This window comes from Artemia sp. Qi Xiang Cuo, chromosome 3 (assembly GCF_049724085.1).
Source record: "Artemia sp. Qi Xiang Cuo chromosome 3, ASM4972408v1, whole genome shotgun sequence".
Taxonomy (NCBI): domain Eukaryota; kingdom Metazoa; phylum Arthropoda; class Branchiopoda; order Anostraca; family Artemiidae; genus Artemia; species Artemia sp. Qi Xiang Cuo.
This window is the reverse complement of record NC_142796.1, coordinates 45,277,012-45,304,824: the sequence shown is the minus strand read 5'-3', so window position 1 is coordinate 45,304,824 and position 27,813 is coordinate 45,277,012. Positions and strand designations below refer to the sequence as shown.

Genomic DNA, 27,813 nt, shown 5'->3' with positions numbered 1-27,813 from the left:
AACTAAAACTAAACTAACAAAAACTAAACTTGAAATAAGTTATAATCTCTAAACTACTAAAGTATAACTAACTAAAACTAAAAACTAATCTAAAACTAAACTAAACTAGAAATAAATTCTAATCTCTAAACTACTAAAGTATAACTCTAACTAAAACTAAACACTAATCTAAAACTAAACTAAAACCAAACTAAGCTACTAAATTAAAACTCTAACTAAAACTCTTTAGCAAACTGTAGCTAAACTAAAACTCTAATCTAACTAAACTAAAAGTAATCTAAAACTAAAACTAAAAATCTAGACTAAACTAAAACTAAACTAACTAAAACTAAACTAGAAATAAATTATAATCTCTAAACTAATAAACTATAACTCTAACTAAAACTAAACACTAATCTAAAACTGAACTAAAACTAAACTAAAACTCCAAACTAAAACTAAACACTAATCTAAAACTAAAATTAAATCAAACTAAGCTAATAAATTAAAACTCTAACTGAAACTCATATGTAAAACGAAAAATCTTAACTAAAAAAATAAAAGTAAACTAAAACTCAAACTAAAAATCTAGACTAAACTAAAACTAAACTAACTAAAACTAAACTAGAAATAAATTCTAATCTATAAACTACTAAAGTATAACTCTAACTAAAACTAAAAACTAATCTAAAACTAAACTAAACTAAATAAAAATCTAAAATAAAACTAAACAATAATCTAAAAATAAACTAAACTATAACTCTAACTAAAACTAAACACTAATCTAAAACTAAACTAAACTATAACTCTAAACTAAAACTAAACACTAATCTAAAACTAAACTAAAACCGAACTAAGATACTAAATTAAAACTCTAACTAAAACTCTTTAGCAAACTGTAGCTAAACTAAAACTCTAATCTAAACTAAACTAAAACTAAACTAAAACTAAAACTAAAAATCTAGACTAAACTAAAACTAAACTAACTAAAAATCTAAACTAAAACTAAAAACTAATCTAAAACTAAACTAAACTATAACTCTAAATAACACTAAACACTAATCTAAAACTAAACTAAAACTCTAAACTAAAACTAAAAACTAATCAAAACTAAACTAAAACCGAACTAAGCTACTAAATTAAAACTCTAACTAAAACTCTTTAGCAAACTGTATCTAAACTAAAACTATAATCTAAACTAAACTAAAATTAAACTAAAACTAAAACTAAAAATCTAGACTAAACTAAAACTAAACTAACTAAAACTCTAAACTAAAACTAAACACTAATCTAAAACTAAACTAAAACCAAACTAAGCTACTAAATTAAAACTCTAACTAAAACTCATATGTAAAACGAAAACTCTTAACTAAAAAAACTAAAAGTAAACTAAAACAAAAACTAAAAATCTAGACTAAACTAAACCTAAACTAAACTAACTAAAACTCTAAACTAAAACTAAACACTAATCTAAAACTAAACTAAAACCAAACTAATCTACTAAATTAAAACTCTAACTAAAAATAAACACTAATCTAAAACTAAACTAAAAATCTAGACTAAAATAAAAATAAACTAACTAAAACTAAACTAAAACTAAACTAAAACTCCAAACTAAAACTAAACACTAATCTAAAACTAAAATTAAACCAAACTAAGCTACTAAATTAAAACTCTAACTAAAACTCTTTAGCAAACTGTAGCTAAACTAAAACTCTAATATAAACTAAACTAAAAGTAAACTAAAACTAAAAATAAAACTCTACACTAAAATAAAACTAAACTAACTAAAACTCTAAAATAAAACTAAACACTAATCTAAAACTAAACTAAACTATAACTCTAACTAAAACTAAACACTAATCTAAAACTAAACTAAACCTCTAAACTAAAACTAAACACTAATCTAAAACTAAACTAAAACCGAACTAAGCTACTAAATTAAAACTCTAACTAAAACTCTTTAGCAAACTATAGCTAAACTAAAACTCTAATCTAAACTAAAATAAAAGTAAAATAAAACTAAAAATAAAAATCTATAATCAAATAAAACTAAACTAACTAAAACTCTAAACTAAAACTAAACACTAATCTAAAACTAAACTAAAACCAAACTAAGCTACTAAATTAAAACTCTAACTAAAACTCATATGTAAAAAGAAAAATCTTAACTAAAAAAAACTAAAAGTAAACTAAAACTAAAACTAAAAATCTAGACTAAACTAAAAATAAACTAAACTAACTAAAACTCTAAACTAAAACTAAACACTAATCTAATACTAAACTAAAAATCTAACTAAAAATAACCAATCATATAAATATAAAATAAACATATAGAATAAAAAAAAACTAAAAAAAGTAAATATAAAATACAAAGAAAATAAAACAAACAAGTGTAAATAAATACTACAATAAAAATAAAATTAAAACAAACTAAGCTACTAAATTAAAACTCTAACTTAAACTCATAAGTAAAACGAAAACTCTTAACTAAAAAAACTAAAAGTAAACTAAAACTCAAACTAAAAATCTAGGCTAAACTAAAACTAAACTAACTAAAACTAAACTAGAAATAAATTCTAATCTCTAAACTACTAAAGTATAACTCTAACTAAAACTAAACGCTAATCTAAAACTAAACTAAACTAACTAAAACTCTAAACTAAAACTAAACACTAATCTAAAACTAAACTAAACTATAACTCTAACTAAAACTAAACACTAAACTAAAACTAAACTAAAACTCTAAACTAAAAATAAACACTAATCTAAAACTAAAATTAAACCAAGCTATGCTGCTAAATTAAAACTCTAACTTAAACTCATATGTAAAGAGAGAACTTTTAACTAAAAGTAAACTAAAACTCAGAATAAAAATCTAGACTAAACTAAAACTAAAATAACTGAAACTAAACTAAAAATAAATTTTACTTTCTAAACTACTAAACTATAACTCTAAATAAAACTAAACAATAATCTAAAACTAAAATAAACTAACTAAAACTCTAAACTAAAACTAAACACTAATCTAAAAATAAACTATAACTCTAAACTAAAACTAAACACTACTCTAAAACTAAACTAAAACTCTAAACTAAAACTAAAACTAAACACTAAACTAAAACCAAACTAAACTACTAAATTAAAACTCTAACTAAAACTCTTTAGCAAACTGTAGCTAAACTAAAACTCTAATGTAAACTAAACTAAAAGTAAACTAAAACTAAAACTAAAAATCTAGACTAAACTAAAACTAAACTAACTAAAACTAAACTAGAAATAAATTCTAATCTAAAACTAAACTAAACTAACTAAAACTCAAAACTAAAACTAAACACTAATCTAAAACTAAACTAAAACTGAACTAAGCTACTAAATTAAAACTCTAGCTAAAACTCTTTAGCAAAATGTAGCTAAACTAAAACTCTAATCTAAAATAAACTAAAAGTAAACTAAAACTAAAACTAAAAATCTATACTAAACTAAAACTAAACTAACTAAAACTCTAACTAAAACTAAACACTAATATAAAACTAAACTAAAAATCTAGACTAAACTAAAACTAAACTAACTAAAACTAAACTAGAAATAAATTCTAATCCATAAACTACTAAACTATAACTCTAAATAAAACTAAACACTAATCTAAAACTAAACTAAAACCAAACTAAGCTACTAAATTAAAACTCTAACTAAAACTCATATGTAAAACGAAAACTCTTAACTAAAAAAAACTAAAAGTAAACTAAAACTCTAAACTAAAACTCTAGACTAAACTAAAACTAAACTAACTAAAACTAAACAAGAAATAAATTCTAATCTATAAAATACTAAACTATAACTCTAACTAAAACTAAACACTAATCTAAAACTAAACTAAACTAACTAAAACTCTAAACTAAAACTAAACACTAATCTAAAACTAAAATAAAATATAACTAAATAAAACTAAACAATAATCTAAAACTAAACTAAACTAACTAAAACTAAAATAAAAATAAATTCTAATCTCTAAACTACTAAACTATAACTCTAACTAAAACTAAACACTAATCTAAAACTAAACTAAAACTAAACAAAATATAAATTATAACACTAAACTAAACATTAAACTAAAACTAAACTAAAATCTAAACTAAACCAAACTTAAACTAAACTAAATAAAGGTATTAAAGAAAACTTAAAATAGACTAAAAATCTAAACTAAATAATTAATAAAATAATAAACTAAAAATCTAAACTAACCCAATCTGCAATCCTCTTTTTCTAATATCTCCGTCCCCCCTCCGGATTGACGTAGAAGGAGGTGTAAGCAAGCCCTCTGATTGGCTGAGAAGGGGGATGTAACCGACTCGCTGATTTGCTAAGAAGTGGGATCTAACTGTTTCCCGGGAACTCGTAAAATCTGGATCGAATAACAATAACAAATACTATTTCCGGATCATAACATCTGCCTCGAACGGGAAGGAAATGTCATTAACTTTGCTTCGAACGACAACAACATTTGGCTCGAATAACAATAACAAATACTATTTCCGGATCATAACATCTGCCTCAAACAGGAAGGAAATGTCATTAACTTTTCTTCGAACGACAACAACATTTGCCTCGAATAACAATAACAAATACTATTTCCGGATCATAACATCTGCCTCGAACAGGAAGGAAATGTCATTAACTTTGCTTCGAATGACAACAACATTTGGCTCGAATAACAATAACAAATACTATTTCCGGATCATAACATCTGCCACGAGCGTGCACTTACAAAAACAACATTGACCCCATTAACCACGTGTTCTCTCTAATTACTCTGTTCAAAACAACATTGACCTTGGCATTTGACCTCGGAAACAATAACAACATTGACATTCGCTGAGGGCGTGCCAAAAACACACCTGGAGAAAGAGGTCATTGACCGATTCTCCCTAATGACTCTATGCCCATATAAGGAGCCCTGATCGGAGTATAAGATAGCTCTCTACTCACGGACAACTCTCATCATGGGAAATTCCGTCAAGCAGAAAGTCTCCTCCCCTAATAACAATTACTGCACGTAAACAATGGGCAAATTTCGTAACTTACAGACCTTTCCCCAGGGAGTCATGTTACCCCCAAAGGCATAGTTATTGAACCTCTCATCTATGTTCAATAAAATATATATCTCACAATGACATCAGACGACTTTAGGGAAAAAGGGCATGGGAGTTAGTTGCCCTCTAATCTTTTTGGTTAAGAAAGGGTTCTAGAACTTTAGATTCCTGATTAAATGAGCCTTCTCCCGATCTTCTAGAATAACTGGTTTGGTTCGATCACCCCCGGAAAATACAACAAACAAACAAATAAACACGTATCCTTGATGTTTCTTCTGCATTTCTTTCACGCATTCCATGGAAAATTCCCATGTCTGATATGCTGAATCTGATGGTGCAATTTTCACTAAGACTGTGAAACATTTTGGTGGTGTTTCCCCTCTTTTTCGAAAATAGGGCAAACTTTCTTACGCTCGTAATTTTTGATGGTAACATTTGACTTAATGAAATTTATTAAACTTGGAATCAGCATAGAAATTTGATTCTTTTGATGTATCTATTGTCATCAAACTCTGTTTTTTAGAATTTCGGTTACTATTGAGCCGCGTCTCTCCTTACTTACAGTTCGTTACCACGAACTGTTTGATTATCGAAGGTTGGCACATACGCCGCAATATTTTGTCTATGGGTAGGGGAGGGAATGTAATTTGGCAACCCCAATTGCTGAGAGAGAGCATGCAAACAATTTTAATATTGGCACATACAAACTTAAGTTCCTTCTTTCACGTTAAATCAATCAAACAGTTCGTGGTAAAGAACTGTAAGTAAGGAGCGACCCGGCTCAATAGTAACCGAAACTCTAAAAAACTGACTTTTGATACCAACATGTACATCAAAAGAATCAAATTTGTTTGCTGATTTCAAATATATAAGTTTTATCAAGTTTAGTTCTACCCGTCAAAATTTACGCGCCTGAGAGAATTTGCCTGATTTTTGAAAAAAGGGGGAAACACCCCCTAAAAGTTATAGAACCTTAATGAAAATGGCACCATCGGATTCAGCGGATCAGAGAACCCTACTGTAGAGGTTTCAAGCTCCTATCTGAAAAAATGTGGAATTTTGTATTTTTTTTCCCAGAAGAAAGATCATGGATGCGTGTTTTTTTTTTGTTTTTTTTTCCAGTGGTGATCGTATCAACCAAGTGGTCCTAGAATATCGTGGGAGGGCTCATTCGAACGAAAATTAAAAGTTCTAGTGCTTCTTTTTAATTGACCAAAAAATGGAGGGCAACTAGGCCCCCTCCCATGCTCATTTTTTTCCCAAAGTCACCTGATCAAAGTTTTGAGATAACCAATTTGTTCAGCATGGTCGAAAATATAATAACTACGTCTTTTTTGATAACTTAATCCCCAAAGTCTCCGGGGGGGGGCTGAAAGCTATGAATTTTACCCAATGTTTACATATTGTATTGGTTATTGGGATGTATACAGACGTTTTTAGGGGGGATTTTTTCTGGTAGTGGGGGGGGGGGGAATGGGTCGGGGGTTATGTGGAAGGATCTTTCCATGGGGGAATGGACATTGCTATGAATGGGGCGCCGGATTTTCCTGGTACTATTTAAAAAAAAGATCAGAAAAAAAAAAAAAAAAAAATAGTTTTTCAATTGAAAGCAAGGAGCAACATCAAAACTTAAAACGAACAGAAATTATTACGTATATGATTGGGTTCGCCCCCCAGTTGATTCCTTGCTCTTTAAGCCAAAGATTTTTTAGTACTTCCATAAGAGCTATTTATTCTAATTAATGGCCTTGGTGATACAGGGGTCATTTTTGAAGAATTGGAACAAAATTCGAACTTTTAAACAGTTCGTGGTAATGAACTGTAAGTAAGGAGCGACCCGGCTCAATAGTAACCAAAACTCTAAAAACCGCAATTTTGATACCAATAGATACAACAATCGAATAAGATTCTAATGCTGATTTCAAATATATAAGTTTCATTAGTTTCATTTTAGTCTTACCCATCAAAAGTTAAGTGCCTGAGAATATTTGCCTTATTTTTGAAAAAAGCGGGAAACAACCCCTAAAAGTCATAAAACTTTAATGAAAATCACACATTCAGATTCAGCATATTAGAGAACCCTACTCTAGAAGTTTCAAGCTCCTATCTGCAAAAATGTGGAATTTTGAATTTTTTGCCAGAAGAAAGATCACGGATGCGTGTTTATTTATTTTTTTATTTTTCATTTCCCCAGGGGTGATCGTATCGATCCAGTAGTCCTAGGATATCGTAAGAGGAAACATCTGAATGTAACTTAAAAGTTATAGTGCCCTTTTTAAGTGGCCAAAAAATTGGAGGACAACTTGGCCCCCTCCCACGCTAATTTTTTCCCGAAGTCACCCAATCAAAATTTTGAGATAGCCATTTTGTTCAGCTTAAGGAGCACAGGAAAGGCAATGGTAGACCACGGAATCAAATTGGGAAGAGAAAGTCTCCTGGACTTAGATTATGCTGATGATTTAAGCATCCTAGATGAAAGTGTGAGCAAAATGAATGAAGTTTTAGAGGTTTTGCGAGTTCAGGGTGCTAGAATAGGTTTGAAAAGTAATGTTAAAAAGACTTACTCACTAAGGCTCGGAATAAGTGAAGATTAAAAGGTGACGTCGGATAATGAAAAGATTGATAAGGTGGGCAGCTTCACTTACCTTGGTAGTATTATTAGTAAAGATGGTGGGAGCAGTGAAGATGTTAAAAGTAGAATAGCCAAGGCTCAGGGTGTTTTCTCACAGTTAAAAAAGTTTGGAAGAATTGGAAGATAAGTCTGCAAACTGAGATTAGAATATTAGAAGCTACAGTGATGACAGTGGACAAATATGGCTCTGAAGCATGGGTGCTCCGAAAAGCGGATGAAGATTTGCTAGATTTTTTCCAGAGAAATTGCTTAAGGATTGTTCTGGGTACCCGACTGACTGACCGTATTTCAAATAATAGGCTATACGAAAAATGTGGTTCAATACCGCTCTCTAGGGGTATAATGAAAGAAAGGTTGAGTTGGCTAGGGCACGTTGTGCGGATGACAGATTGCCGAAGATTGTTCTTTTCGGCTAACCGTCTAGGGCTAAACGAAAAGCAGGTCGTCCTCGTCTTGGGTGGGAGGACGTCATAAAGAAAAATTTAAAGGAACTGGGAACTTCGTGGGCGGGTGTAAAAAAGGAGGCTTTAAATAGATTGGGATGGAGGAGGAGCGTGCGTAGCTGTGTTGGCCTCAGGCGGCTTGGTGCTGCGGTGAGTTGTTAGTAGTAGTAGTATAGTTGAAAATCTAATAAATATGTCTTTGAGGATGACTTAATCCCCCACAGTTCCTGGGTGAAGGGCTGCAAGTTTTAAGCTTTGCCCATTGTTTACATATAGTATTGGTTAATGGGAAGTATACAGACGTTTCAGGAGGGTTTTTTTCTTGTGGGGGGGGGGTCGGAGGAGGGGGTTTCGGGGAAGGATCTTTCCAAGGAGGAGTTTTCCTTGGGGGAAGGGACATTTCTATGAAGGGGGCGCCAGATTTTCCAGCATTATTTAAAAAAAAGATCAGAAATTAAATTAAAAAAACAAGTTTTTTCAACTGAAATTAAGGAACAATATTAAAACTTAAAACAAACAGAAATTATTACGTACATGAGGGGTTCGCCCCCTAGTCAGTACCTCGCCCTTTACGCTAAAGTTTATTTAGTACTTTCAAAAGAGCTATCTATAATTAACCGGCCTTTTTGATTCAGTGGTTTGTGATTCGAACAAAATTCGAACTTTAGCGTAAAGAGCGAGGTATTGACTTGGGGTAAACTCCATAATATACCTAATAAGAACATCCAAATATAGAAGTTCGTTACTTAAGTTAATTCGTAAGTTACGTCAGAACAAAATTTCGAGAAAGCCATTTAGCCAAAAGAAGTAAAATTAATATGCAGATTTCATTTTAATTATTCATTTACGGTGAGCCAAAATCAAAGCTGCATTAATTCAAAAACATTCAGAAATTAAATAAAAAAAAAAACAAGTTTTTTTAACTTAAAGTAAGGAGCGATATTAAAACTTAAAATGAACAGAAATTATTCCGTATATGAACGGGGATGTCCCCTCCTCAATGCCTCGCTCTTTACGATAAAGTTTGACTCTTTCTGACAAATCTATTTTTAAAACAATATAAAACTTTAGCGTAAAGAGCGAGGCGTTGAGGAGGAGACAGCCCCTTTCATATACGTAATAATTTCTATTCGTTTTAAGTTTTAATTTAGCTCCTTATTTTCAGTTAAAAAACTTTTTTTATTTTTTATTTAATCTTGTTACAGAGACCCTATCACACTAGTAGGTATGCGTTGAAACACAATCCCATAGGAGTTGACGTAATTAACCAGATCATAATTAATAAACCATAATTTGTTAATAAACATAATAAATATTTCTTTTAGTGCTACTTTAAGAGAGAAACGAGGCAGAATGTTAGGAATTCAGTTCTAGTCTATATCAGCTAATTTAATGCTCTAATTAGGCTATTATCGTCATACTAATGATCAGTTCTTTATATTGTTTTTTTTTAGTTTGAAGTGATTGGTTTGTCTTTGAAACATAATATTACAGTCAAAGTCTAATTTTTAAGTTTCCTAAGTTGAATACAAACCTTACTTAATTTTGACTTGAGGGCACAAAATTCGTAACTAAAAATCATTTGATGTTGTGGAAAACCGTGTAAGGCGCTTAATGCTATGCAAGACGTCAGTCAAATACAAAAGCACCGTGACGATGTTATTTTGAATGAAATGCAGGCATTACTTCCCTGAATTTTAACAAATCCATAAAAGTTCCTGCATTTTGTTTAAAAGTTGAACTTCTCCCGGTTCTAGACCCAACGTCACTTGCAAAATATAGTAAATATTTGTCGAAAAATATAGCTGTTTTACAATTCGTCTGTAACAAATGTTTCATCTGAAGCTTCAGTTTGTACTTCCATAGTATATAACACTAGTTCTTGGACTCAGTGGAAAGGTTTAAAGGCAGTTTTGGTAACGGGAACTGGTGCTGGTTCTAGAAAAGTCCGCATCAGCAGGGGAAAAAGAATTTGGCAAGTGCCATCTTGGTTTTATGAACTAAATTTATTTTCCATTGGAAGAAAAAAAATACTATTGTAAAACCAATGTTTCCGAATACTTAAGCAGCCTTTTCAATATACATTACCCTATTAGAAATTTTGCTTTATTAGATTGCTAAAGGTTATCCTTATTGTTATTAAAAAAATATATTGTAACCTTAAAAGTTACAATTTTTATTGTTGCTTTCCTTGCGAAAAAAAGGTGAGAATTGTGACAGTGCTTTTCAGAGTTTTGACGTCACTTCATCTTGAGATGACATCAGAGTGTTGACGTCAGAGTCATCTTATTTTGGCGCTAAAATTCAATAACACTTGGTCGACCCGTCGCAACGTGCTATTTTTCCTTCCTAAGTTCTACTTTGCTAGATAATGGAAGGGGGATGCTTTCCTAGCAGAAGGCAATAGTAATGATAGAGATATTTATAATAGTAATAGAAATATTTACCCTGAGGTAAATAGAGGGTTTTTGGAGTGATCGCAATGTTTTTTTTTGCTATTTTTTTATTTGTTATTTTAGTTCTATAGTGGCCGGAGCGCCCTATGATGGAAAGGCACCTTAAAAAATCCGACTCAAAGTTTTTTTTTCATATTGGTAATTAGTTTAGAATACTCCAAATTATTTCTGATTAGTTGTTAGCTGCTTAAACTTCAGGATTAGATGAAAGGGTAAACCTTTTTCTTTTTAGGTGTTTGTGAAGGGTAGGTGGTCCATGAATAAAGTTAATGGTTCTCTATTTTAGTGATGTTGGCATCACTGAGAGGGGAGGAGGCAAATGAAGAAAATTTTAAGTTTCCACGAAAAGTTTGAAAAACCTTTGTGTTTATTGAAATAGAACCAGTTTCTTTTAGTCACTTTACCTGTTCCCATTTTCTTTCGTTGATTTCAACGGAACAGTGTTTTCCCATTTTGATCCATGTCATGTGCTGCATGCAGTTGGGTAGAGTGCTTGACGGTAACCAATTGCGGTATAGAGTCTTTATCGTTTTTGTGATAGCAATCGTCTTCGTAGAACACGACTTTGCACTCAAATAGAAATGAGACAAACGGTTTTTGTTTTGCAGTTTGAATTTTCTTTTAAGTCAAAATATAAGGCACTAAATAATAATGATAACTAAAATCTACGCCGTCTTTATTTTCAAACTGTGCATCTATCTTTTTCTGCAAAATCCTCTTTTTCGCTCTTATAGGCTTATTTGTTTCGAAAATCCAAAGTTTGTGTTGAACACATAAGCGGATTTACTCTAGTTTTCCAAATAACAACCAAAAACTGTTATTTCTCCTAAATTTTGCTATTTTTAACAAAATAGGTTGTTTAAGATAGTAGAAATCTGCTACTTGTGATAACATCGAACCAAGACAAGTAGAACTACACATTTTTTTCAACTGCTAAAACTCCAAATAGCTCCTGTAAAATAGAAACTAGTCTTCAGAAGGTTTTGAGAAAAGATTGTCTAACACAAGAATTTCTACTGGGGGTGGAGGAGAGGGGAAACTTCGGATAAAAGCCATTGGTGAACATCAGAAAATACAGAAGAAATGTTAATAGTCTTGAAGGGAACATATACCCGAAGGATTCACCTCTTAAATTCCCGAACACCGGTTTCTTCGTTGTATATAATATTTATATATTTAGAGAATTTTGCTGAATGTAAGATTTGAGAAAACCAGTTTCATACTTCAGAGGGCTCCGCCACAGCCCTCAGGGTAAGAGTTTTAAGTTATGCCCTGGGGGCATATAAGGTTTTTATAGAAAATTTGTGAGAAACTTCAGAAAAGGGCTCATTCGATTTGAAATTCAAAGGGCTAGTGCCCTTTTTAATAGTCGAAAGTGATTAGTAATATTTTTTGTTGTTGTTTAGACCAGGGAGTTTCGTATCGAAGGAGTTGTCGTGGAAACTTCGAAAAATATAAATGTTTTTACTTTTATAACTTTAATAAATCAAATAAATTTAACATTTTGATTACTAAATATCAGTATATGTATATTAAACTGATAATGCACATTCATTTGTATTTTATTTTTTTTTCAGTAAAGTGCAAATTTTGTTCTGGCCTTGGGAAGGCATAGGGGTCTTGCGCCCAACTTATGTTAATTTCTGCTCGTTTTGAGTTTGAATCGGTTATTTATTTTAATTTCTGTTCGTTTTGGGTTTCATTTATTTATTGATGCTGATTTGTGGTAGTTTCGAGCTTGGTAGATTATTTTATTTTATTTTTGCTCATTTTTTGTTTAATGGAGTTCTTTACTTGTCTTTGAAAAACTTATTTTGAGGAAAAAGTTTTTTTAATTAATTACAATAAATATTATTAGATTAATAAAGCTACTCCTGTAAAAAAAAAAAAAAAAATGTTTAGATTAGCCTAAAATAATCAAATATAGAAATTAGGACTCTCCACGAAATCGGAGGACAAATTTATTAATTTTTTTTGTATAAAACCTAACTGAAACTTCTAAGCAGCATGTTCAACTTTTCACAATTCCATTGAAATTTGACTGTTCTGATTTTAGATCCTCAATAACTTTGGCTATTTTATTCACTTTTCCGAAACCCTTGCTGCTCCCATTGCTAAAGAATAAGCGCGAACCCGGCTGGATATATTCTGGGTATTGCTTGAAATAAAACACAACTGAAGCCTGGTTGTCAGTGCGCAAAAAATTTCGGTTGTGTATATATTTTACAACAGCCGTTTGCCGAACACTTCCTGTGAATACTGTAGTTTCAAAGCGAGGGCGAATTTCAGTTGGGTGGTAAAGAACACAGATTTCCGCCTAAATAAAAGAAAGTATTAGTTAAGGTAAAAACAGCACACAGCGGTAACTTTATTTTTCCGCTTCAACACAGCTTCAAATTAAAGCTCACGCCCTATTCGGCAATTAATACTGTTGATGGGTACATGATGGATCTGCTTCAAATACCACTCGAGTTCAATTAATAGAGAATGTAGACAATTAATGCCAGTAAAAACAGCGGAAATGCCAGTGAAAATGCTGAAAGGCTGCCCCCCCTCTAGAAATTACACAAGAAAAATAAAACCTAACAATAAGCTAACCTGGTTCTACCAGGTTAGCTGCAAATTTGGTTCTTTGACATTCTTACTTGTTTGAGGTGTTTCAACCTTGCCTTGCATGAAGGATCACTCAGACTTGTTTAGTTTATGATAAACGATTTTACTAGCGTCCACTTAGCGTCCACAGCAATTCAGACTAACTCTCCAATCCATGCAGTTACCAAGACATTTTGAAAAGTTTCATCCCCTTTATTTTGGAGCACCTTAATAATTTCAAATATAGGTCCTGAACAAAAAAAATCCTTTCGTCTCTTTTTATGTACACAAAAAAATAATAAATAAATAAATATTACACTGTGCCCACACAGCTCTTTACTTAGGCGGAACTTTTGCATTGTCTATGATGATGTGTTATCACAGTAACTATTCACCTTTTTCTATTGCCATATTCATTTTTGCCTATTTTTGATGCTTCTTTGGCTCTAGTTTTTTCTGTGTTTCAATCTTTGAGCTCTATTCTTTAATCTAGTCTTTTACACAATCATTTCTTTAGTTATCAGTATTTCTGATTATTTCTCTTATTCTTTGTGATTATGACTTGCATTACATTTGTGGTTCCAAATGTTTTGGTGTTTACATTATTTGACGTGAAACGCGAATTCGGCTATTTTTATTTAGCCTATGATAGTCATTCCTCAATAAAGTATTATCTTATCTCACACAATATTATGGTTAAGAAATTATCATCAGATTTTAATTCCAAAGCTTGAATTAAATAACAATAAAAAAACATAAACAGTATTTATGGCGGTTTTGATCACATAAGTTTACAAAAGACCGAAAACTACAATATTTTAGCTGTTTCTGTATTAAGCCTAAGACTGAACATTTGCAGTAACAATATTTTTTTGTAATTTACATAACCGGGTTTCAAGTCTACGGCAAAGGTCATTAGCTGATAAATAGGGAATTTATTAATTTAGCTAACGTAATCTATCAGGTTTAAAACGTGTAGCGAAGAACAACTCTTAAAAAGGCAAAAATAAAATACTATTTTACTAAAGACGTCCCACTTCCAGGCTACGTTTAGTCTGAGACAGAAAGCATCTCAGCAAATTTTTAGAAAATGAGCCAACATTATTTAATTAATCTCTACTTCCTAGTAACTTAATCTTGACCAAAAGATTTGCATTTTAGTCCACAATTTTCACTGGCTTGTATAATCCTCGGTTTTCTCTTTTTTCCTCGTTTTTCTCGTTACTATTTTGTCGTTTTAGCTTAATCGAAAAAAAAAAAAAAATGTGCCCAAGCACGTTCTTCTCTTTTTCCTTGGTTTTTGATTTAAAGAATTCTTTCTTTTTTTATTAGTCGTATTTCAAACAATGTGGTTAATTTTTGAAATTATTACTTGAATCTAACGGTTATCGATTTTCAGAGCCATTACGGTTTTTAGAGCGAATATTTTTCACTTACCCGCGCCCCAACTATACAAAACGAAGACGCGCATGCCCTTTCTTTAAGGAATGTAGACACACTCATAGAAAGGATAAATAGAGTTTTAAGGTATAATGTATTACAAGGTAGTTGCAGGGAAAATGGTATTTTTTAAGGAAATTGGTACGTGTCTAGACACAAAAGGAATTCACAACGACTCAAAGGTACAGCATGCGTAGTCTTTAAATACTTTCAATTAGTAAGGATTAATAAAATTTGGTGTTATATTATCTTACCGAGAGGAAGTTGAAAGTGAATTAAGTATATTCTTTGGTTGCATTGAAAAATTAGCAGATGTAATCTATCTTATTGAATAGATTTAGCAAAAAAATCAAGAAGCGATAAGCCAACTTTAAAAATGCTTTAGAGAGAAACTTACGCTGAAGTAAAAAGTGGATTCTGGTTTTGCCTCTGGGGACAGTAACACCATCCCTTCACGTAATAAATTGTCAAAGTCCTTGTCGAGAACCACAGACACGCTTTGACCAGCATATACAGTTTTATGCGGTAGACTGTTTCTATGAATCGAGGATGTTCGTGCACGGCGGAATTCTCCATCAACGAAGGGCCCTACGAATAAAAATACCGTCACTGTAATATGAGAGTCACGACAAAAATATTTTGCGATAAGAATAAAAATTAAAAGGAAGAGTCACAGACATCTTCAAGAAGTCTTTCCTCTTCTTAATTATAAAATAGTTATGATAAGCTCATTAATCCTTCTTGAGTTCATAACATTGTTAATTACCCCCCCCCCTGTTAGCTCAGATTTCAGCACTTTGACTATGTCGTCTCAAAGTCGGAATTGACCAGTTCTGATGGCCACTTTAACAGTTTTGTTCACTTGCCGCTTTTAGAAAACTGTGAAATATTTCTTTCATCCATCTAGTCTGTATCCTAGTTTCTTGCTTTGGCTATAGTGAGAAGCTTTTTTTGAGAAATTTCAGTCATTGAATTTTTCAAGAGCAGATCAACTGCAAATTTTACATGGGAGGGTGGTATTTTGAAATTCCTACTTCAAATATTTTCCTATTTCTATGATTCAAAACAGTTCTTTGAAGAATTCTATCACGTGTCTTTGGTTAGAAAAAAACCAAAAAACTTGCAATCAGCCTGCTTTTCCCAAGCCACAATCTGCTGCAAGTTAAGACCGCTAAAAGAACATTTCTTAATCCTGAAAAGTAGTTAGGCTGCTACACTTGGCCAATACGAAGGAAATGATACAAGAAAGGATCGAATATAAAAACAAGCAACATTAAAGATCATGTTCCATAGAAGTTTTATATTCCATATGGCAAAGTTTCATTCAATGTAAGAAAAAAAAGAAACGTTACAAAAATGGCAGGAAATAGATGTCCCTTGGATAGCAATTAGGCTCTAATTGGAACTAAAAGAAACTTTTTTTTTAGACCGAGACTCCTTGTCTCGATAGTGTCGCATAGTTAGATACAGCTTATATCAACATCACTATTCATCCTCTAGTCGTCTATAACCAAAAACAAAACAGACAACATTAGAGCAGAATTGAAAGTTACTAGATGTCATCGTCTAAAATATAAACTTTAGCATTCAACTGTACAAGTTTCCAATGGTACTTCGGTGGAATATTACAAAGACTTTCTAAATACCACTGCCTCAAGTTAATTTGAGTCTCTTCTGCCATCCTATGCGTGAAGTGCCTAGCGATTCTAGGAAAAACCTGATTAAACCCCCTTATAAGAAAAGTAATAAAAGTGATTATGGTAATTATAGGAATTAGTCTGGTTTCTGTAGGTAGCAAATTATTTAGTATGATGATACTTTTTAAACTTAGAGATGCTGTAAAAAAATTTCAAGAGAAGAACCGTGCAGTTTTAGGAAGGATAGAGGATGTAATGACCAAATTTTCATTCTTAGATTGATAATTGAGAAGGGCATGAGTCATCAAACACCTTTAGTCCTCAATTTTATAGAGTATTAGCAAGCATCTGATTCAGCTGATAAAAGTTCTCTAGCGAATGTCTTATCCTTGTATGGTATACCAGACAAATACATTGAAGTGATTAGCACTATGTACGAAAATAACACAGCTGCGGTTAAGGCAGGAAATAAGGTCAGTAGCTGGTTTTGTATTAGATTAATCTGAGTAGGGTTCTAAACCCTATGATTTCTATGAGCCAGAATATAATTTGTACTTTACTGAAAAAAAAAATCAAATGAATTTACTGAAAAAAATGTGCATTGTCGGTTTAATATAAATACGCTGTTATTTATTCCTTAAAATCTTAATTGATTTTTGATTTCTTAAAGTTATAAAAGTGAAAACATTTAAAAGAATTTTTTTCAGTAAAGTACAAATTATAGCATGGCTCTTAGAAATTGTGGGTTTAGAAACCTACTCAGATTAATTTCTGCTCGTTTTGAGTTTGACATATTTTAATTCTTTTTTTTTTCATTTATTTATTAATACTGATTTGTGGTAGTTGTATACTTGGTAGATTATCTGATTCTATTTTTGTTCATTTTTGGGTTGATGGAGTTCTTTACTTTTTTTTTAAAAACTTATAGTGTGCAAAAAGTTTTTTTGATTAATTTCTGTTCGTTTTATATTGACAGAATCTTTTCCAGATAGAAAGAGTGAGCCTCTTCTGAAGTTTAACAACCATCCCTTCCATAAAAACCTTAAATACCCCCTGGACATAACTTACAACCCTTGCCCCTAGTCTCTGGGGTTTGTTTAAACCCCCAAAGCCTTGTTATATGATGTTTGGACTATTTTGAATAGAACGACTATCTCATTATTTCTATTAGACACATTTCGGGACAATATGACGTGTGTGTAGGGGGGAGAGCGTAGCTACACTCTGATCACTTTGAATCTTAAAAAGGACACTAGAGCGTCTGATTATCAATCCGTGTGTGTTGGGGGCTCTCGGGGGCTTGTCATCTTCAAATACATAATTTCCAGAACTTTCAACTACGTTGAACAAAATGGCTATCTCAAAACTTTGATTGAATGGGTCTGGGGCTATGGTGGGCGTGAGAAGGGGGTTAGTTGCTCTCCATTCACTTTTGACTATTAAAAAGGACACTGGCCCTTTCAATTTCCAATCAAATAAGCCCTTTTTGAAGTTGCTACGACAAAACTTTCTTTAAAAACCATATATCACCCCAGGGCAAAACTTAAAAACCTTACCCTGAGGGTTGTGGGGGGGGGGGATTTGGTATCCTCGAAGACATAATTTCCAGACCTTTCTGATAGGCTTAACACAATGGCTATATCGAAATTTTGACTGGAAGTGTTTGAGGAAATGATAGACATGGAGGGAGACATTTACCCTCTGACACTTTCGACTAATAAAAAGGGCACTAGTCCTCTCAATTTTCAATCAAATGAGCCCTTTTTGAAGCTTCTACGACAAAAATTTCTATAAAAATATTAAATGTCCCAAAGGCATAACTTACGACCCTTGTCCCGAGGGCTATGGTGGGAGAGTTGTCATCCTCAAAGACATAGTTTCCAGACCTTTCAACTACGCTGAACAAAATGGCTATCTGAAAGTTTTGATTGAATGTTTTTGGAGAAATGATGAGCGTGAGAGTGGGGTTAGTTACCCTCCAATCACTTTTGAATATTAAAAGGGCACCAGCCCTCTCAATTTCCAATTGAAATGAGGCCGTTTTGAAGTTTCTACGACAGCGCTATCTATAAAAACCTCAAATGCCCCCAGAGCATAACTTACAACCTTTGCCTTGGGGGCTCTCGTGGGTTTGTCATCCTCAAATACATAATTTCAAGATCTTTCAACCAAGTTGAATAAAATGGCTATCTCAGAACTTTGATTGAATGTGTTTGGGGAAATGGTGGACGCAAGAGGGGGGTTAGTTGCTCTCCATTCACTTTCGACTATTAAACAGGGCACTAGCCCTTACAATTTCCAATCAAATGAGCCCTTTTTGAAGTTTCTACGACAAAACTGTAAAAACCATATATGCCCCCAGGCCATAACTTACAGTCCGTGCCCTGAGGGTTTCATCCTCAAAGAGCTAATTTCCAGAACTTTCAACTACGTTGAAAAAATAAATATCTCAAAATTTTGATTGGATGTGCTTGGGGAAATGGTGGGCGTGAGAAGGGGGTTGGTTGTTCTTCAATCACCTTCGATTATTAAAAAGGGCTTTTGCCTTTTCAATTTCCAATCGAATAAGCCCTTTTGAAGTTTCTACGACAACTCCTTCTATAAAAACATCATATGTCCCCAGGGCATAACTTATAACCCTTACCCTGAGGGCTGTGGGGGGGGGGTTGTCATCCTCAAAGATCTAATTTCCAGAACTTTCAACTACGTTGAAAAAATGGCAATCTAAAAATTTTGATCGTATGTGTTGGGGTTATGATTATATGAGAGAGGGGTTAGTTGCCCTCCAATTACTTTCGACCATTAAAAAGGGCACTAGCCATTTAAATTTCCAATTGAATAAGCCCTTTTTGAAGTTTCTATGACAAAGCTTTCAATAAAAACCTTATATGCCCCAAGAGCATAACTTATAACCCTTGCCCTGAAGACTGTGGGGGGATTTTCCTGCTCAAAGATATAATTTCCAAGACTTTCAAGTACATTGAACAAAATGGCTATCTCAAAATTTTGATAGATGTTTTCCTGAGAAATTGCCTATGGACTGTTCTAGGTACCCGACTGACTGACCGTATTTCAAACAGTAGGCTGGGCAAAAGGTGTTATTTAAGCCCCAATTTCTAGGGCTTTAATTAGAGATAGGTTGAGATGGTTAGGGCACGTTCTACAGATGAAGGATGACAGATTGCCAAAGATTGTTCTTTTCCGCCAACCATCTAGGGCTAAACAAAAAGCAGGTCGTCCTCGGTTAGGGGATGGAGGATGTCATAAGGAAAGATTGAAGGAAATGGCTACTTCCTGGAGGGTGTAAAGAGGAAGGCTTTGAATTGATTGGGATGGAGGAGCGTGCATCACTGTGTTGGCCCCAGGCGGCTTGGTGCTGCAGTGAGCTGTTAGTAGTACTAGTATGCATGAAGTATGCACTTTTACCGTATATAAAGCGTAGAATTCAGCTGGAAACGAAGGAAGCTGTTACCGTTAACAGGAAACCGCATTTTATTGAGAAATCTTACAAATTACTTGCAGAATATCAATGATCTCGATATCTGCGTTAAAATATTCACAGGCAAGTCAGGTTTCAACAAATCCACATTCTGAGTTTTTAGAAAATGCTCCATTCAGACTGCAAAAGTCATTTGTGCAAAAAAAAAGAAAAAGAAGAAAAAGAAAAGAAAAAAAATCCCTTGCTCATTTATAAATGATCAGGTATAATTTAAGTGCATTCAATAAGTATATTTAAATTAAGATACTATCAAAGGCCTTGGGCTCTTTAAATATATCTTCAATGTTTATGGCTACTACTGACGACTCGTCGCAAAATCAAGGCACCCCTTCGGCCAAGACAGAAGGGCAAACTCTTCCTCTACCGCGCTTCCTTCAATTTCCCAGTTTGATTCCTTTAATGAAACTCTGCTCATACAAATCCTCCTTTCCTATCTTTTCCAACACTATCCGAGGATATACTTCTTCTCGTTTGGCCCCTACTGGATTCCAAAAAGCATGAATTTGGGCAACCTAAATTCCAGAGGTGATACAACCCTCTTATCTGCTCATTCATTCTATCCCTAGATAGTATAAACGTATTACACTTTTAGTGACCTTCTCTTTTGGCACAGTCCGTCAAATGAGCAACCTAAATATGAATAATGATTAGTATCCTAATCATTATTCCAAGATATATCTTGGTGTGAAGTCTATTTTCTCAGAATCTATTTACCCCTTATTCCTAATTTAAGCAACTTGGACGTATTCAACATCAATCTTGAAAACAAATATCGTACCCTGAACTATTGGCCATGGCCTATTGGCTTTTAGCGCAAATAAATTCTATTATCATTTCATATATATATATATATATATATATATATATATATATATATATATATATATATATATATATATATATATATATATATATATATATAAAATGATAATAGAATAGAATTTATTTGCGCTAAAAGCCAATAGGCTATGATAAACAATATAAACAAAGAACCATTACAAAGAAATTGCACAAATCCTAACCTTATCCTACAGAAATCTACTTCTATGATTCATTGTGAGACGAAGGAACCGTGCCAAGCTTCTGATACCCATAAAACACTCATCCGCACAAACTCTCACCAACCAATCAAAATCATAATATATATATATATATATATATATACACTATATATATATATATATATATATATATATATATATATATATATATATATATATATATATATATATATATATATATATATATATAAACATAGTTTAAAATGCGAACTTAAAAACAAAAATTTTTTTTTTAATATTTTTTTCTGAAGAATTTAATGAATATTTCGTTAAGTCCCTATTTAAATAAAATATTAGAATTTTCACATTGAATCATAATATTTCTTTGAATAGGGACTTGGAGGAATATTCATTAAATTCTTTATACACATTTAATTAAAAATGATCCAACAAAATATTTGACTAAATCAACAGACAATAGTAGCAAACCTGTAACAAAAAGGCCTTTAAGGCTTACTGTCAAAAAAGCCAGACTAGCTTTGAAAGCATATATTTAATCATTTTATTTCGTTTGAAAGAATTTTATAATCTCATATCACTTTATTTATCAGTTCTCGATGAACTTCGTTGATGTAATGATGCTAGGGCTATTTTTAGTTACACAGTTTGCATTTTAATGTAAGTTGTGTATATATAAACATACATATATATATATATATATATATATATATATATATATATATATATATATATATATATATATATATATATATATATATATATATATATATATATATATATATATATATATATATATATTGTTAGTGTTGGGCTGAGGGCGGCCCTTGAACATAGGGCCAAAAAATATCCACTGAATTGAATTCCACCGTCTTTAGAAAAATTTTCCTATTGTTTCTAAGTGTGTTTGTTTGATATCATCTCTTACAATTTAATCAACCAATTTCTTAAGATTTTATCTATGTATATATTACTTTATCTACAGTCTCTAGTAAGTACCACTACGCTAAAAAATTTGCTTCATATTGAATCCAAGCTAATGTTGCAACATTAACTACTCTCAATCAACACAAATTTATCATAAAAAGATTTTTGGGCTTCCAAGGACACCATATCTCCCTTTAACCTCTTCTAACTTTTCTAGTTTACATACCGATAAGAAGTTCACTTCCTTCTGTCAAATATCCTCTTCGTACAAGCCCCTCTAAGACTGTGGCACCGTTCGATAATCGAACTATTTGATAAATGTGAAACTCAAGTGGCTTCTAAAATAAGTATGAGATTTAATGGCGATATCTTTCGGTGCTTACTAAGGAAAAATTAAAAAAAAACTAAAAAATAAAAAACCCTGAAAACAAAGAAGAGAACTCACACAAACTATACCTCTAGGGAATAAACTTACAATTATTTCTTTATACTATTTGCATTAATTTTTGGATACACAGTTAAAAGTGAGAAATTTGAACTAAAGAAATGAAATACAAAAAATGTATTAGTTGTTCAGAGAAACCTTCCACAATAATATTTAACTAACAAAGAGATACATAAGCAGAAAAAAAAACAAAGGAAGTTAAATGAACTCTGTGCCACAATGATCTATTTAATAAAAAATTAAAGGAGACAAGTCGTCATCGGTACAAAAGAATTCCAGCAAGTCTAATTCATACCCCCAAGCATAATTTATGCATTAAATACAAAATAAAATAAAATTATTTAGATAGATACTGTTATCATTGTAGTTTCAGCTTGTTTAAAATCTAAAAATAAACTATTCCCAAGCAACACTTGTAAATATTATTTCCATAAATCGTCTTCTGTTATAGTTCAGTAAAGTCCAGTAAAAATAAGATTTTGACCCGTGGCACCAAAATATTCAGAAAAATTTGCTTAATAACATATTTAAAATCATTCGTGCCAATATACCCCTTTTTCAGGGGAAAGAGGGGAGAAAATCTCTAATGTACATTTCTGCAATATTTGACTCTAGGCGAGGTCAGAAGGGGTGAGAATACGATTTGCAGTATTATAATAATGTAATATTTAATTGAAAAAATGGGAAAATGGGGTAATAAGTGATGGAATTTTTTCCAATTATGATGTCATTTTCGGTCTGCCCGGACTCGAAATAACAGGAAACGACCTTTCAATCCAGAAAATACTGCACAAATTTAAATTCTGAGATTCCCCCACCCCTTTTCCCTGAAACAGGGGTATTTCTGAACAGCTGGTTTAGGCCGATTTTGCATATCTTATTAAGCATATTTTTCTGACGATTTCGGTGTCAAAAACATTTCTGCTGCTCAAATGCCGAGGTTTGGCCCTCTTTTTGTAGTCTTACTGGACTACTTTGCTTCTAGGCAAGACAACAGCTTTTATGTTTTAATCAACTGGGTATCCTTGGATAATAATTCAATATGTCAGGAGCAAAGTATCACTCCAATGAACATTATTATTTAATGGTCAGTATGCCATAGAAGAAAATATTGTGACATGACCTTTAAGGAGCTTATGTCTCTTTTTAAGGATACGCTGGGGTTAATTTAAAAATGCATAGATAGAGCCTTAATAAAATGTTTCATATTTGGATTCTGTGAAAAAGAAGGAATGAAATATAGTGTTTACATAATCTAAAAAAAAGGTTTGGCTAAATTATCCAAAATGAAAAATGGCAAGAACTCAAACCATAGAACTAAATTAGCATTGAAATTGAGCAAGGAAGGGAAAGGGAATGCTTACACACTTAACATGAAATCCCCCATTATCTTATATTTTTGGTAACTATATGCTTAAATAATGTTTAGTCTGACACACTTTTTGAAAAAATATTCCAACAGAAAAATTATAAGCATCTGAGGATCAAAATTAAAGCACTTAAGCCACAGGGTAAAAGGAAAAACAACGTCTTAAGAATCTTTTTATACAAAACCTACTACTTTTTTTTTCTAGATCCCAAATATGGAATGATTTATACTAAGCGCCAGTTGAAAATTTAAATTACCCCCCCTGATCCCCCCTAAAAGGAAGATGTATATTCTCAATAGGCCAAAGATTTTTTAGCTCGTAATACCGTCTCGAGGAATTTTTTCGATTAAACACATTTTTATCTAGGTCATTGCTTTGAAGGTCTGCCAGTTCAAAGAACTTCAAACTGATTTATTTCAAGGTTTGTGCTCTTATTACTTTTTGATTCCCAAGTAACTTTTTTTCTCTCCTTTTTTTGGAGGTTTTATATTGTTAGCAACTTGCGAATATTGCCACTAAAATCAAAAAGATAACTCCGGATACCCATAGAAGGGAGGATGAAACACACGTTATTATCTTTATCCTATAGCTGATTTTTCCTTCTTTTTTTTCAGCAGGTTTTTGTTGGTCAGCGGGTGCAAATGTACTCTACAAAAGCCATACACAAGGACGTGATCATCCAACTGATATGGAAACCAACAACTTCTAACGCTACATATAGGTTTTGGCTACATAAGTTAATGTTATGTTACGGAAGCATGAACACAGTACAAATAAGATTGTATTTCCGAATGAGAAATTAATAAATTTTGAAAACAATAGTAGCCTAGAAAGCATTTTACACCGTTTCTTCAACACAAGCCATCTAGTTGCTTCCATATATTTAATTTTGAATAGGTTGATTATGATGATTGTGATGGACTTTAGGTGATGATCCTGATGATTTTATTGAATTTTACGGTCTAGCCAATAGTTAGCCACTTACCGCAGAAAGCGACTAGCGTAGTGTGGAAGCCACTTAATAGTCACAGTATGAGCGGAGCCACCACATCGTCACAGTATGAGGAGTTTCCCGATCTACAAGATTAATCTGAATAATATTAAGATTAGGCTTTGAAATGTCGTTTTTGACAGGGAGTCAATGAGTCAACGTCACCCACTAATTTGTCGCATTGTTTGGTTTGATACGCGTTGTGTCGTATATCTTGATAATTATCAAAGACATATTTTTACAAGCTTGAGTTTTTCACCTGTTGTTGATTCAGAGAAACAGCACGTTAATCAAGTTCACAATTACACTAAAAACAAAGTTTTTTGGGTCTAAACTTGATTACTGAAAAATTGACTTATTGCATTTTACTGTGGACACAATTTATAGCTTCACGTTTTCACTATGATCCAATAATAGGCTATCAAGGCAAATCTAATATTATTACAAATATATATTTTTAACTTTATTTTTAGAGTAGTTATATACGCTTTTTACCTGCATCCTTATCATAATTACCTATTGACGCATTAATTTTTTCTTTTTTTTTTGTTATTTGTCAGATACTGGCAAGTCAGTTAACGCAAATCGGGAACCAGTAATTTTTATTGACTTCATAAAGGGGATAGTTTGCGGTTTTACACCTCTCTGTAGATGCGAACGATTACAGCAAGTTGATTGCATATACGTGCCTTTTCATTTATATAATAGCTATAAGAAAGTATTTTCCCGTCTGACCTACCCGGCAGTAGATGTGTGAGACCTAACCAAACTAAAATTTTATCTAAGCAACTGTCTTTAGTTAGCTTTTCAAGAGCTTTTCTGAGAGTGTTCCTAATGACTCGGGAGGAGGGGGGGGGGGCAAAAGCAAAACAGTGCAGTTTGCTGCAATACATTTTTTTTATTAGAGGGCGTTCGACTTCCTAAAGTTCCTTGCAAAGGGTCGTCCAACCATTAAAAAAGGTCGATGATTATAGTTAGACTACAATTTGAACAAAGTACGAAAAAGAAATGAGTCAAAGACGAGACATGACTTGTAGGTACGTAAAAAAAAGGAACGAATTACACGCAGAAAAAAGGGACATACCTGGATCATTTCCTCCCGTTCTCTAGCCGTAAGAGGCGACAATAATTTCAAGTATTTCTTCAGAAGACTTAGTTGATCGCCAGTTACGCTAGAAACAGCAAAAATGGGCACGGTCTGCCCATCTACAACTCCTCCAGCAGTCATAACTGTATTTTCATCTTCCACTCTATAAAAAAAAAAAAAAAAAAAAACTAATACCTAACTAGGAGATGCACCGAATAAGAAACTCGGTCAATTATTTTAATCTGAGCGCCCTTGCATCTGCTGAACCAAGGATAAATTTTACCTTTAAAATAAGTCAGGTTTTAAATCTTACAGGGCCTTACCAATTAAATTAATTAATTAAAATTAATTTATTAACCAATTAAATTAATTAAAAAAAAGCTTTAGAAGAAATGTAAAAAGCCATCGAAAAACCAAAAAAGAGCAAAGTAAAGTAATATAACAGGCGTTAAACTTAAAACAACCAGAAATTAAAATCAATAATAAAATAAAAATTAAAGACGTAAAGGCATTACCACAGATAACAGTTGGGCTACAATGGTTCTCACATCCCCTCAGGTTGCAGCGTCTTACCCTTATCCATATTCCCCTAGTAAATTTCTAACCCTTATTTTCACCAAGAAATTATTTTTTGTTATAAGATAAGTATGCAGTTATTATAGAGATAACATCAAAAACTGCGTTGTTCACGTTGGAGGGGCTAGAGGTATTTGAAGGATTAAAAGAACACCTAAATACCTTCAATCATACAACACCTGACAATGCTACCATAAGGATCCAAACCGGCTCAGGTTATACCCACAATTATAAAGATTTAATATTTTTGAGTGATTCGAGTTTTAAGAAAGTGCAGCAATTCCCTTTTCTATTAAAGTGTATTTGTGAAGATTTGACCAGTTCCATAATTTTTGGCCTTCGCCCTAGGGGTTGTTTAGGTTTTAACTCCTATTAAGTTTTTTTTATGTTTTGATCATTCTGAGAGAAATATATAATTAATAAATTTGATCCAATGCCATTAAAACGACAAGAAGAGTAGGAGGATTTAGCCCCTAAATCACTTTGGGTCTCTGAACTATAAGGGCATCTCGGAACAATAAGGGCACTGGAACTTTCCAAGTTCTGAACGGATGAGCCACTTTCTTACTTTCTACTAATACCTCTTTTACTTGAAACGGCCGTAAACAAAAATATTTGTTTACATGAAACCTCTCTTCACGTAGACAATACTACTCCGTTAACCCGGATAAATATCCTTCTCATATTTCTTCAATAGCCAGGCTTTAAAAATAGATACAACTTAAATCGCTAATAAAGGTGAAACTGAACTATTGCAGAAAATTGTCAATAGGGAGGTAAACCGACACATGTTCATAACACGACAACCCAAATAGACAGACGTGCAAAACACACCCATGTGTTTGTCTGTGCTAATGCAGGGAATAGTTGGCTTTCCCTGCTATTGGAAGCCAGCTATAAAAAGCTGGCTTCCTATTAGATTTAAAAACTGTTAGGACACAAAGCAAAAAGGTACAAAATTTTTCTGAAGTTTACAAATTTTACCAAACCTTCCCTCTCATAGAATCTTTTTCTAGACTACTAAAAGAGCAAATTGTAAGCAAAAATATAATTTGATTCCTATTTGTTGGATCTTAGAATACGATAAATTTAATTTAATGATTCCCACAAAAACTTTATAAACTAAAATGAAGGGATGACAGAAATGGCATTCAATATTAACTCAAAAATATAAAGTAAAAAATAACATTTACACAGCTGCCAGAACAAAATTCGACATTGTTTTGTTTGTCGGACTTTCTCTTTGCCAACTCAATTTTACATGTGGCGATGTTAAAACGAATTTTCTTTCCAGGGGGGGGGGGGAGGATTTTCACGGTAGAAATTCTTCCTGGGGAATTTTGACGAGAGAAAGTCCCTATTGAGGGATCGAGAATGGAATTGTGCGGAGGAATTTGTCTGACGGAGAGAGGGGGTTTATATGGGTGGAAATTTCTCTGCGAGAGGTTTTCCGTAGGGGGAAGGACTTTTACATGGAGGAAGAGGAGCAGATTTTCCAGGCATTTCTTCAAAAAAAAAGATCACAAATTAAATATTAAAAAATAAAATGAACTTAAAGTTGAAAGTATGTGAATTATTTTGAATTATTTGAAAGCCATTTGAAAGCAATTCTAGACCAACAATGATT

At 32.5% G+C, this 27,813-nt stretch overlaps 2 protein-coding genes across 2 annotated transcripts in view; both read right to left on the bottom strand.

The window, feature by feature from the left end:
* RpL10 (ribosomal protein L10) overlaps nucleotides 1–27,813 on the bottom strand; it is a 75,842-nt gene that overhangs the window by 40,814 nt on the left and 7,215 nt on the right. The gene's annotated exons all lie outside the window — the stretch shown is intronic.
* Nucleotides 12,549–25,769, bottom strand: LOC148954155 (GTP-binding protein 2-like). Its single transcript, XM_089086953.1, has 4 exons — nucleotides 25,608–25,769; nucleotides 21,944–22,055; nucleotides 15,033–15,223; nucleotides 12,549–12,920 (listed from the first exon to the last, which is right to left on the bottom strand). The coding sequence occupies exons 1-4, from the start codon at nucleotides 25,749–25,751 to the stop codon at nucleotides 12,615–12,617; spliced, it is 753 nt and encodes a 250-aa protein (XP_088943079.1). The 5' UTR covers nucleotides 25,752–25,769; the 3' UTR covers nucleotides 12,549–12,614.

Coding starts and splice junctions, on each gene's coding strand:
- LOC148954155 (XM_089086953.1), bottom strand. CDS start 25,751: ATGACTGCTGGAGGAGTTGTAGATGGGCAGACCGTGCCCATTTTTGCT. Junction 22,056..25,607: donor AACGGGAGGAAATGATCCAG/GTATGTCCCTTT, acceptor TACTTATTTTAG/AAGCCACTTGAGTTTCACAT. Junction 12,921..15,032: donor AATCCACTTTTTACTTCAGC/GTAAGTTTCTCT, acceptor TCTTTTATTTAG/GCGGAAATCTGTGTTCTTTA.